General features: G+C 35.6%; 1 protein-coding gene across 3 annotated transcripts in view; it reads right to left on the bottom strand.

Annotated features, from left to right (window-relative positions):
* USP32 (ubiquitin specific peptidase 32) overlaps nt 1–12,201 on the bottom strand; it is an 84,608-nt gene that overhangs the window by 20,313 nt on the left and 52,094 nt on the right. For 2 of the 3 annotated variants that reach the window (XR_010886179.1, XM_067309460.1), the window contains exons 10-16: nt 11,318–11,401; nt 8,487–8,548; nt 8,261–8,363; nt 7,394–7,586; nt 6,048–6,223; nt 5,150–5,290; nt 468–585 (exon numbers count right to left, since the gene is read on the bottom strand). Coding sequence is in view for 2 of the 3 variants with exons in the window: in XM_067309460.1 (XP_067165561.1) it covers nt 468–585; nt 5,150–5,290; nt 6,048–6,223; nt 7,394–7,586; nt 8,261–8,363; nt 8,487–8,548; nt 11,318–11,401 (877 nt within the window). In the remaining variant the exon portion in view is untranslated. The remainder of the gene's footprint in view (nt 1–467; nt 586–5,149; nt 5,291–6,047; nt 6,224–7,393; nt 7,587–8,260; nt 8,364–8,486; nt 8,549–11,317; nt 11,402–12,201) is intronic. The other variant, XM_067309461.1, reaches the window with a different exon arrangement.

Raw genomic sequence — 12,201 nt, 5'->3', positions numbered from 1 at the left:
TTATTAGAGCACTATATTATCAGAGAAAGTTATATAGATACGTATATAAATATATATATATATACACACACACACACCAATATACAGATTCATGTATTCTATGGCTACATAATTAACTACCAATAGGAATGATAAGTTTTGCCCTTTTTAGCCGATTCTTTTATGCATGCACATTTCTCACTTTCAATTAACCAATCTGTTTGCAGTAACCATGCAACTTAACTGACTTTACTGATAATGCTCCCTCATACCTCCTCCTTCCGAAAGGAGATAGGAAGAAAGCCTTTAAATTTTTACAAAATGTTGATTGTGCCTTACAGTTGATTAGCCGGTGCATAAGCACAGTGGCAGCAAGCTTCTACAGTTGTGGATCTCGCTTTCTTAGAAACTGCGCACTTTGTATTCTTGCTGCATTCTTAAGTTACCTCTAGGTAAATGTTGAGGAAACATTCTCAGGCTCATCATACCCATATTCACCCAGATGTTTGACTGCTGTGTTCGAGTGGCAGGCTGCTGTCTCAGAAAGAGCAGATAGCGAGGAAATAACTCTAGTTCAGGCACATTTGTTTTGCTGTTTTTGATCACCTAGTAAAGACATTTAAAACGCATTTTAGAGACTGCTGTTCCAAATGTGTAGGAAATCCTAACAGGAACAGGACGTAATGATTAAAGCAGAGGTCTAGAAAGAAAAAAAAAAAAGTTACGTTTTACTAGGAGACAAGAAATCCTCTGAACTTCGTATGGGGTCTTCGGCAAATATCCTCAGGGATAACACTAATTTACTGATTCTGAAGTACTTTTTGAAGCTTATTAGTTTCAGATTGTCAAAAGCAAACACTTCATTTAGTGAAAGCATAGCTTCCTGTACAATACTAGGAAAAGAACATATTTATAATTCCCCAAAATATCCATGAACTTACAATGAACCTCATTAATTCTACTCAGTGTATTCTTCAATAAAAAGGTTCACAAATGTTAAAATAAACCCTCACATTCTGAATATGTTTTTTCTGATCTTTTTGGATGACAGGATCCAATTCAAACCTTGATAAAGTTTACTATTATAAGTATATATTAAAACTTACTTTTGTCACATTTTGATATATTGACAGAAAAACCTGAAATTTCCCCCAAGACATTACTACAGCTACTCTAGTCACCATTCCTACAAAGATTTTTCTATCCAAAATCTGCCCAGTTGCAGAGGTATATAAAAGGCAGGAAGACTATTTTTGCGAACATGTGAACCAGAAGAAAACACTCACCTTAAGTTGTGAGAAGCAATATACTGCACTATTGGAATTAAAGTGTATGGTATCAAACTTCAGTTACAAGAAAAACAACTGAGCACTGACATTTTCTGGAAAGAAATAACACATAATATTCCCCTACTGCAGGGTGAGAGACTGGGATTTTAAGTGTTGCCTATATATATGGTTACAAGTAACCAAATCATCTTCATCATCAAGAATTCAAGTGTTCACATAACTAAATGTCAGAATATTCTTTAATTATGGACTGAAAAGACAAATTTAATATATATTTTCTATATTTTTTACAGACTGGAATAAACCCCCAAACTCAAATTCTCTCATTCAGAGATCATTTTCTTCCTGGAGCCTCTTGACAAGAACCATTCTGAATAGAAGTCTCCTTTTTAATAAGGCTATAGTGAAAATCTCAAGCATATTAGTTTGTGTTATGTATAAAGTGATGTGGCCTTTTCTGGATCATGAAAGGTGTTTGTTTCCATGGAGAATGTTTTAGAGGAGGATAACAGAAGCCAGTGATTTTTCACTGTAAAATAATTGCCAGTATTATGGCTAACAGACCAAATTGTTGAAAATTCTATAGCTAATTCCTTCTCATTTGTTACACTGAATACTATAAAAACATCGAAAAAGGCAGCAGCTTAGAATCTGTTTGGAATCAAAACATTTTAAAAAATGAAACCTGTCTTACATAAACATTTTCATCTAACAGGATCCAAAATGCTTTACAATTTACTAAGAATCTACTCTATATATCCAATGCTGGAACTATAAGATTCCAGCTGACCACAAGGTGAATTCTATTGAAGAATGTGAAGCTGAAGGGAAGTGAGCAGGATTTGGTAAGTGACTTCTTAGTACCATTATGACCAGAGAATCCTAATGGTACCGGAAAATGTTCAGGCTATCAAAAGCGATACAGAATCTCCAGAAACGTCCGGCAAGAATAATGGAGGTTTCTTAAGTAACACTCAAGTCTGGACAGTATCTGGCCAAGTCTCAGAGAATTCTTGGTCAACTTAGGCAAAGCATCAGGAATCAAAGCAAAAATTCTGCAAGAACTACTCAGGTTATTCTGCTGAAGGTATCTTTTGTCTGAGCAATGCAATCCCTCTCAAAAGAAAAATTCCCTGTATCTTCAGTCATGTTATTTCAATTTCAGGGCTGCTTGTTCAGCCAGGATTTATCTGGCACCGTCACATACTATTCAGAGATGCAGGCTAGTTTTGCCTTTGGAGATGTAGGAAATGCAAGTACAACGCCAAGAAATGTCACTGGCTGAAAGCTCCTTCAACAGTGTCAGGCTTATCAGAGAAAGAACATATAGATATGGATGATCACTTGAAGAAGAGGTGGTATCCAAGGAATGATGCCGGGGGGGGGGAGGGGAGGGGAGGAAGAGAAGGGAAAAGAAAATGTTTTACGTACAGATCCACACACAGTGCTTGTATCTAGCCAGCACCTTAAGTGATACAAAAGGGCCAGGAAACTTTCAAATACTTGGCCACAAAATCCAGCTTTACATCTTATTAAAGTTTCTTTTTCATACAATAGCCTTTTACAAGAACATTGCTTTTATATTTCCTCCAAACGTCATTAATTCATGGTCTGCAAAGAAAGCAGATCTTCCAAAACAAAAACAAAGACCGGTCACTAAAATCCTGCCTTTCAAGAAGAAGTGACCACCTAATCTCTACAGCTACCACCAAAAAACCCATTCCCTTTTCAGATATTGAAGTGTAGCTCTTACCTAAGACACTGTACGACGAACAAGAAACCACTGTATGGAATAAATTCCTATTCAACAGAAATTAAATAAAGTTTCCAATACTGTGAACAGAATAGTCCAGTGAGTGAATAAATTACTTCCGTTTTTCTTAACTCCAGCCTAATTTTTGATAAATTCAAGATTAATAATTCAAAGCATGCAAGCTTTAGTTCTAAATGCTTATCACCTGGTAATCATTTTGCAATATTATATAGAGCAACAGAAAGATAGCTCAATAAATTGTAAGTAAATTATATAACTTAACAATGACTATTGCTAAATAATTATTGCTTCTCTTTTAGAATATTCTTGCTGTTTTAACTACGCCTGAAAAACATCTCACTGGGATAACACTACAAATTCATCGTTAGTCCACTCAGTCAATTCCATTTAATACGTACCACTTACACACATTTGAAAATTATATTTTGTATTGTGCCCAAAAGCACATTTTAAAGATATTTCAGCTTTAATTAATATATATAATATATAATATAATACCACTGTTATTTACAAAAAGTCAACTTCAGTTCCCCCTCCTTAAAAAAGGAGCAAAAAAACCCTTGTATACAAACAAGTAAAAATGCTACCTTATCTTTTAACAGGCTCATGCTAATTAGTCAATGTTATTGCAAGATAGTAAGTTATTATAAGTAATAAAAAATAGTTGATATAAATTCTGTTGATATAAATTACTGATTCATAAATGCACTTTATTATAGAATGAATATACTTAGGTTAATTGTTTGTAAATCTATTTCACAGTTTTACTGTGATTCACTGGTTTTTCTGCTTATTGTAAAACTAAGAAGTGTGAAAATTCACCACAACCCATTAAATATTAATTCTTTGCTTCCGTAAGTTTGAACAAGTGTTACTGAGTTTGTGCTCAAGAATGAGAATGATCATCACCTGCCTCATCAACAGGATTTTTAGGTACTTTTAAATTTAAAAAAAAAAAAAATTGTGATTTTTGCAACACTAGAAAAAACATGACACAAAAGAACAGCTCATTTTAAATATATTATCTGTTCAAAATAACAAATGGTATTCCTACTGCCTTAATACATAAGGGCTCTGGAAAGAAATGAGAATGAGTGAGTGAGTGAAATAAAATCGACATTGATATTTTCACACTAATATTATGGATAAGTAGACTAACAACAAAAGTCAAAATTGAAGAATTAATATACGAAGAAAAGCCTGACTGGATGAGCATATCAGTGAAGATTACTGGTCTTGCTTTTAGCAATGACTGTGGTTAACCAGAATTGTTCTGACGCAGCCTTTGATAGTATATGGCTACTCAGTTTCAGCATCTATTTCTTGAGGAATTGCCTATGATAAATGCTTTCTTGAAAAATATTTGACTGGAAGCCGAACAATTTAAATCAGTCTGTGCAACACACAAAAGTTGATGTGCCCATCCTAAAACTCTGTAGGAATACCTTCTCCTGAAGCTTGTTGCTACAGGTCTGGAGTGTTTCTGAGCAACAGTTCTGATAAAGAATACTCTTTGCCTGTTTTTTTTTTTTTTTTTTTTATTGCGATCACCTAGAGCTATCCATTTTTAGATTTTCAGTCAGTCTGGGGCATTGTGTTTTCTATGATGCTGAACCTGAAGCACAGCCATTGTTAGTTCCCCCCCGCCATTTCATAAAGTTGCAAGAGATAAGAAATGGACGTTCAAAGTTGCAAGTGTTCCAATTTTGATTTTACTGCTTCTTTCTGTTTTCCTTGCAGAACAGTTAAAAATTTAAAGATGAATGTTTTGATGCCACTTGTTTAAACTGCTTTCAAATTTATTTTTGTCTGTGTTAGCAGTCATAGCCAGTTGATCCGCACTTCTGCCCTTTGCAATGTATTTCCTGCAGCATAAACCTGCAAATCTCCTGATAAATGTCCACAACATTATGTCCATGTCCATTTCTGAGACTGTTTCTTCCCAGTTTGCTCTTTAGATTTTTCATTCAGTCTAGGCATTTGGGATGAAGTGGGAGGTGACCTTAGAAGATTAACTTCTGCAACTGGAAAAAACTCAGACACAATAGCTTGTATACATTATTTCAGCAGTTATGCCAAGTGAATAGTGTCTATATTCACAACTTACCGGCCTAGGCAAGGACAGATTTGCTCCATACCAATGATAAAGTGCTCTCCAAACTGGTTCTGGTACCATTATGTAGTCCTTTCCTTCAATCAGCTGTGGAGACCGCTTTAATCTTCCACCCTCCATTGTTAATGATGCAGCCTTTAAACAAAAAGGGATTTTGTTAAATCTCAAATGCAGAAAATAGTATCCAGCTGCAACAATTTTAGTTCATGAATACAAAACATGTTTTGATTATTAAAATACTTCTAAGTGGCAATTAGAAACTGCTTTTCATAGTGAAAGATGGTATTTAAATGTAACAATGATTAATGCTTGAGTTTTACTATTTACTATTTCTCTGAAAGGTTGTCAAATACAAAATTCCTATTATGTTTCTTCTGTGTCACCTACTCTGACAATTTTGGATACTGCACAGAAAAACCCTGCTCATCATTGATGGTACTGGTCTGTGTTTTATGTTTTGTTTCACAGGAATACTGGAGAAACTATCAGTTTGGTGTTATTATGTAGCCAGCTTTCTGTTTTTCATGCAATAGCAGTATGCTATTATATTTAGATTGAAAACATGCTAAAGAAATTAATTATAAAAATATTTTATAAGTAATATTGGAAGTTGTGTTTCCACAGAAGCATTTTCCCTTTTGTAAGTTTTGTGAAGCTATTTAAGAACACTCTGAATGTTCCTCTTCTTACCAAATACTCAAGAATAGCCCCATTAGTAGAACATAATTTTTTCTTTCTTAAAATAAGAGTAAAATCTGAACTTTGATATATGTCAAAGCAATGTTAATCTAGACTTCAGCCACTAGCTGAAACCAACAGCAAGTAAAAAATTATGATAAAAGAATGGTTAAAACATACTTTTCCTGTATTCACATGAGTCAGTTACATTTACCTTCACTGGTTCTTGTGTTACCAGGGGTTGATTATCAATAGCTCCTGGTTTCTGAGGATTAAGTTGTAGGAAACTATTCCCATTGTTTCCAAGCAAACACTGGTTATTATTGTCCGAACTATTATGCTGCCTAGCAAAACATGCATCAGTCCCTGGTGTGCCAGAGTAAAGAGTATCTGGAACAAAACAACAGAAAAAATTCTGTTTTATTTTGAGTCCATAAAATATTAGTGAATCAGTCAAAAAAAGAAAAAAAAGAAAAGAAAAGGCTAAAACAGTTTAAGATCATTGAAGATGTTTCCAATCCTTAATGCATCAGTAAAACATGCAACTATTCCAAATTACAGAGTAACACATATATTTGCATTCTCAGAAAAAATGAAGAAGTGGATATGAGAGACCTATATACTAAAGCAGATGCTTACACAAATACTGGTTTGAACACAGCATAACTAGGCTTGTATATGCAAATATGTTTGGCATACACTTGTCTGGGTGTCTGAATATTACCAAATCAAATCCTTGAAAATTTTATACACAAACACAAAAATATATGCAATAATGCCTTATTTGTACTTTGTCCTCCTTGAAAAGGCAAAATATTTCTGTTCATATAGAACCTCATTTGGTTAAACAGAACACTAGATTCAAATCTCAGGTTTAAAAAAATCTGTAATCTAAAACTTGCTTCCCTTCTGGCCCTTCCCCTAACCTTCCACCCCACCCCCAAAAAGGATCATCGTAATTTATCTGTTCTAAAAACAAGGATACAATTGTAACATACAGATTTTAAAATACCAGACTTAATACTCAGCTGTCTTACAAGGGAAAAAAGAAAACCCCAAACTCAAATTCTCACAAGAACTGACTAAAAATCAACCCTAAAATCTCTTGTCCTTTCACAAAGATGGCTCCTAGAATCTGCACAAGCTCACTTGCATCACACACATTGTAAAACTGAACATATGTTTCTCCTAAATCTTTTTCTGCTTCTTTCCTTTCTGCAGTATCTGAGATCAGCTCATTGAGGACATAGTACAATACCAACTAACAATGAGCTAGGAAGAATGTAGTGAGAAGGGAAAAAAAAAACCCACTCAGAAAACAATGATAAAAGCTATCTTGAAACAATCCCGGAAACAAATCATAGCATAAAAGGTGAACTAGTTTGTTTAAATGAGACCCTTCTGGTTTATCCACCACAGCCTAAGTGACAAAAATCCATATGTAGGCCACTTCTGCAACTTAAACTTCATTATCTTTAGTCTGGAGGAATTCATGCAGTATCTTGTTTTCTCAAATCTGTTCCACATTAAACCTCCAAGGAAATAAGATTTTATGCTTACTGCTGCTAGTAGTCTCTGAGGCTTCTGATGCAGTAGAAATATTATCTGAAAACTTTTCTTCTGTGGCACTGCAGTAATTAAGACCTCCCATTTTGTCTTCTCCCTGTTCTGAAGTACTGGCTGCAGCAGCTATGAGTGAATTCTTACCTCCACTCAAGACAGATGAAGGCTCTATCACAACAGGGTTTGCATCCTAAAATTGGTATAGTTATAAATTAGTTATAAATCAAACATATTTAACATCAGCCAAACCAATCACCAGAATTCACAGCTATGTTGCCACTTTCACATATCACAATGTGATTTGTAGAAAAATATATTTTCCACATCTACTTATTAAGAATCTGCAGAAACAAATCAGCCAAGATTCTTAAACCCGTGGAATAAACTCTTACACACAATATAAAAATTGTGAAATACCAGAATTTTTGCTCTGTCTAGATACCTAAAAAAGGCAACCATTTTAAACAGCTATAATTGCAGACTTGAAACATTTGAAGAATTGTCCTTGAATTCCACATGGTTAAACGAGAATAGCATGTGCAATAACAGAAACCATTCTTCCCTCAAATCTGCAACATTTTAGTCTTCCCTAACTTTGTTTTCATCAGCCACAGAAACAATTTAATATCAGAAGAGGCTGAGAAAAAGAAACTGATGAAAAGGTGACAGCTTAATGAAATTATAGTGAAAAGCTCTCTGTGTGACAATGATTCAACAAAACAATTATTTTTCACTAAGAGACAGAAGATACTTAATTTCAAGCATTACTGGTTAAGCAGTCATTTGCTCTCCACTCTTTTTCCATGAACACATTCCCAAATACAAAAAAATCACTTATTCAGTATACATTACCATTATACTTACATATTTGACGTATTCCTTCCACTGGTGCCACCATGGCATTGCAATAAGAAACCAGTTGTGCCCTGGCTGAAGGCCATATCTGCTTTCCCTTTCTAACCAGCCTCTACACAGAGAATGAACACCATGATTTAAGTGTTAGTTGTATCATGCAAACTACAAATCCCTCTTTTGAAAATAATGGAAGGCGCTTTTGAAACCCATATAAGTTACAGAGCAAAACACACACCTAATAATCTGTCCTTCCTCTTCTGGAGTGGCAGGTCGTAGCCCCAGAACTATATGACACACCTGGAAAAAGAAAGGTAATTCTTATTATAAATGTTGCCACTATGAAAACAAGCATTAGGCAAACAAGAGGAAAAAATCAGTTTTAATGGCACTTTTCAGAAAATTCTTTTTAACTATGTAGCAAGATTACTAAATCAAACAAAGCACTAAACAAGAAATATTTTAAAGCTACCAGATTCACAACCTGCTCCCACTGTTTAGACAAAGATACCAAGAATGCCAAATGGCCCAAGACAAATCACAGCGAATACAAAATGAATTTTCATTACTTTCACGTCTTAAGAAAAGCACACAGTATGAAAGACCACAATAACTGAAACAGATTTGATGTGCAAAAGGCAAGACAACTATATGTACTTGGGGGAGAGGAAAGGCAGAACGTGGAGAATGCAAGCCGCTGGAAGAGGATAAGCTAAATGTTAAAAGAAAGAAGGGAGGGAAGGGGAAAAACGGGGAAATCAAGAACACTGAAGAGAAGTGGTTGTATAAAGGCCTGAAAAGGGAAACAGCATGTGGAGAGACTGAAGGGGAAGTTTAAATGAGTCCAACCAACCAGTCACCAGGGAAACTGCTCTCAAAACCATAGAAAGCTTTTTGAAAGTCAAAAGGTCCCTCGACTTTTTTTTTTCTTCTTCTCAATGCAGAAGAAAAAGGCACCGTCTCCTAGACAGCTGCCCAAGCTGGGTGGGGCTCTGTTCTGAGCACAGGGCGCCAGTCCCAGAGGGCTCTTATTTCACTCCTTTCTATCTAGAGAAAACTGTCATGCGCTTGGCTGCAGTCGAGTCTCTAGCGAGGTTCTCTCAGCACATGCCGCAGGCACCCGGCACGCGGTACGGAGCGATGAGCGGAGGGAAGCAGACCCTACGGGTGTCTTTGTTTTCCGTGTAGGGAGGAGGGTCAGCTGTCTCAGCTCCAAGACAGTTTTCAGATTGGTTGCTCCCCATAACATGATTTATAGTCTTTTCCTTATGTTTTTTTTGAGGCTATCAATTTGCATCTCAGCTGGAGATTTCTAATGACTGGTGAGATATCTTATTTAAATTTATATTACAGTGTGAGACCATTCCACAATCTGAATAAAACAAAGGCCGTTAGCTGCTGGAAGCAACAAATTTTCCAGCACACACAACACAGCTGGCTGTGATGTTTCTTTTTAGACTGATGTTACCTTGTACTGGTATTAGCTTCTTCAGATAAACTGCCCCGGCTGCAACCAAACCAATTTGTTGAAAAGCTTTCCAATGTGCTTTACTAACACTACTTAGCCTTTCTGTCTGCAGAAGAGACAGAGAATCTCATGACAGTTCAAATAAATTCCCAGACAAATCAATGGCAGACTTTGTCCTGTGCCAGTATGCTGCTGAGTCTGCAGCATGAGACAAGGGTGCCTCATAAGGTAAAGATACCGAAGGAAATTAAAAACAAAAATCTAAAATGAAAATGCATCAACTCTGTCAGGAGAAAAAATATTGCAGAGGAGACCTCCAACAAGCAATGTGGAACAACTGCAACTAATCATCATTAAGGCAAATTTATCAAATGTTCATTTGTTCTACCCCCAACATGCATAGATATTTGTTAGTTAATCAACATTAAGTTATGATAGGATGTTTGACAATAGACAGTGCAATGATAAAGACAGCCTTTCTTAAGAAGGTTACAAAAGATGAGCAAAAACTGATGCAATTAGTGATAAAAATTATAGAACTTTCTGATTTTATTCTCTTCAACGGTAGTATAGCTGATCGCCTTAGAATACTCTCGCTCAGTCTACCTGAAGTTTTAGGAAAAGTATAGTTCAGAAATACAGTCTGAAAAGTAGTCTAGAATTATTACCAGGAGAATGAGTAGTATACTATTCAGGTAGGCTCTGGCAATAATCATTTACTGTTTCTTGAAATACCACACAGCCTCTTTCAGAAGAAATATTTTCCTGCTAAAACCTGCCTCTGTAACTGATTAAGCTTCACTGATAAGATGAGAGCGGAGCCCACTGGTTCTTCCCCACCCTCACTGAAAAACTGAGACTGTCACAGAGGGCTGGAGGTGAATACTAAATTAGACCAAGTCTTCAAGACTCCATTAGGATTATTACTATTTATACTGAAGGTACCAAGTTCTATGGAAAACTGGTAAGGAAAAAATTACAATGAATCAAAATACTCTTAGAGGTTTACTTTCTACACAAAGTGAGCAAAGCACTAAAAAGACTGTTTTAAGGATTTTTAAAAATCCAATTCGAGCTCAATTAAAAAAGAAAAAAAATCCAGCGCACACTAGTCCCCAGTTTCTGCAACATGATAGTGAAATGATATCATAGCTTTCAAGAATTGCTCCAATAAGAAAGCAATGAAAGGCTCCTTAGACAGCCTTTACAGAAAACATAAAGGGAAAGCGGTAAAGTGTTAGCAATACCTTTCCTTATTCCTGTGTCACTTTCTTTGCACAGATTTGGAAGAACAACCTTTTAAGGAACACAGTCTTTTTCTAATGGAAAATATAACTGCTGATACACTTGAAATTTTCTTTCATTTTATAAACATTACACTACATTCATTTTAACAGATTATGCTTTAGGCATCTCCATACACTGAAAAGAATAACAATCAAACAGAGAATCATTTAGTCAAGGTAATGCACACTCGCAAAAACACATAGTTTATTGCAACAGACAAAACTAACCATGTTGGCACAAATACTGATGCTGTACTTCAAGGCCAGATGAGTTAATTACCATAATTTTCAAGTTTAAATTTTCTCTAAATATACCTGAAAAAGTAGATTTAAAAATTCATTGGCAAGAGCACTCTTCACACTCCATATCTGGTAGTCTTCCAGAGTTAGATGTCCAATCTTAAAGGGTGGGCAAGAAAGGGAAAAGAAAAAAAAGCATCAAACCGTTATCCTATTTCTATTAAAAAGCTATTTAAATGTGTCAAAAAATTAACATCTACCACACTTATAACAAAGCTTGATCCAATGAAAGAAGAAAAATCCAGATATGCTAGTTTTAGCATAACACACGCAACCTAAAGAACCAAAAATCTTTGAGAGTACACAGGACAAACTATGCACAGCACATAATCTTCGCTCCTAGTCTACATCATTCAGATTTAGTTACTCACGCTCAATTGCTGTCATACTTTCTCAGACTACGAAACCTGCAGAAGCAGCATGCGACTGATTGCTCAGGGCAATCATTTTGTAGGAAACAAAACTACTCTAAAACTTTGTTCTTCCAAATAAGCTCTGAACATACAGATACTTGTACCCCTACAGAAACCCACCATCATCCCTGTGTGTTGGGAAATCAACAAATCCCAAGGCATCAGCTCCTTATGGTCTTAACTTACAACACAAGTGTTATGAATTCTGGTCATTGCAAAGTTATGGTAGCATAACTGACCACTGTCAGAATACCTGCTGACTTCCAAAAATGCAGTAATATGATCAATTTAATATTGTGATAACATAATATAATCCATAACCATTTTTACAGCAGTAGTGGTTACTCTGCCCCTTCTCACAGGCTGTTTTCTCCAGAGTTCACAGGTCAAATGAGCTAACATGGAAATAGAGGTTTAGTAACTCACGTAATAACTGCATCAATAGCTCTTTCGAGCACTACATTCAGGACTCACTGAGAAAGATAT

This window comes from Apteryx mantelli, chromosome 22, assembly GCF_036417845.1.
Source record: "Apteryx mantelli isolate bAptMan1 chromosome 22, bAptMan1.hap1, whole genome shotgun sequence".
Lineage (NCBI taxonomy): Eukaryota > Metazoa > Chordata > Aves > Apterygiformes > Apterygidae > Apteryx > Apteryx mantelli.
This window is presented reverse-complemented; position numbering and strand designations above follow the sequence as displayed.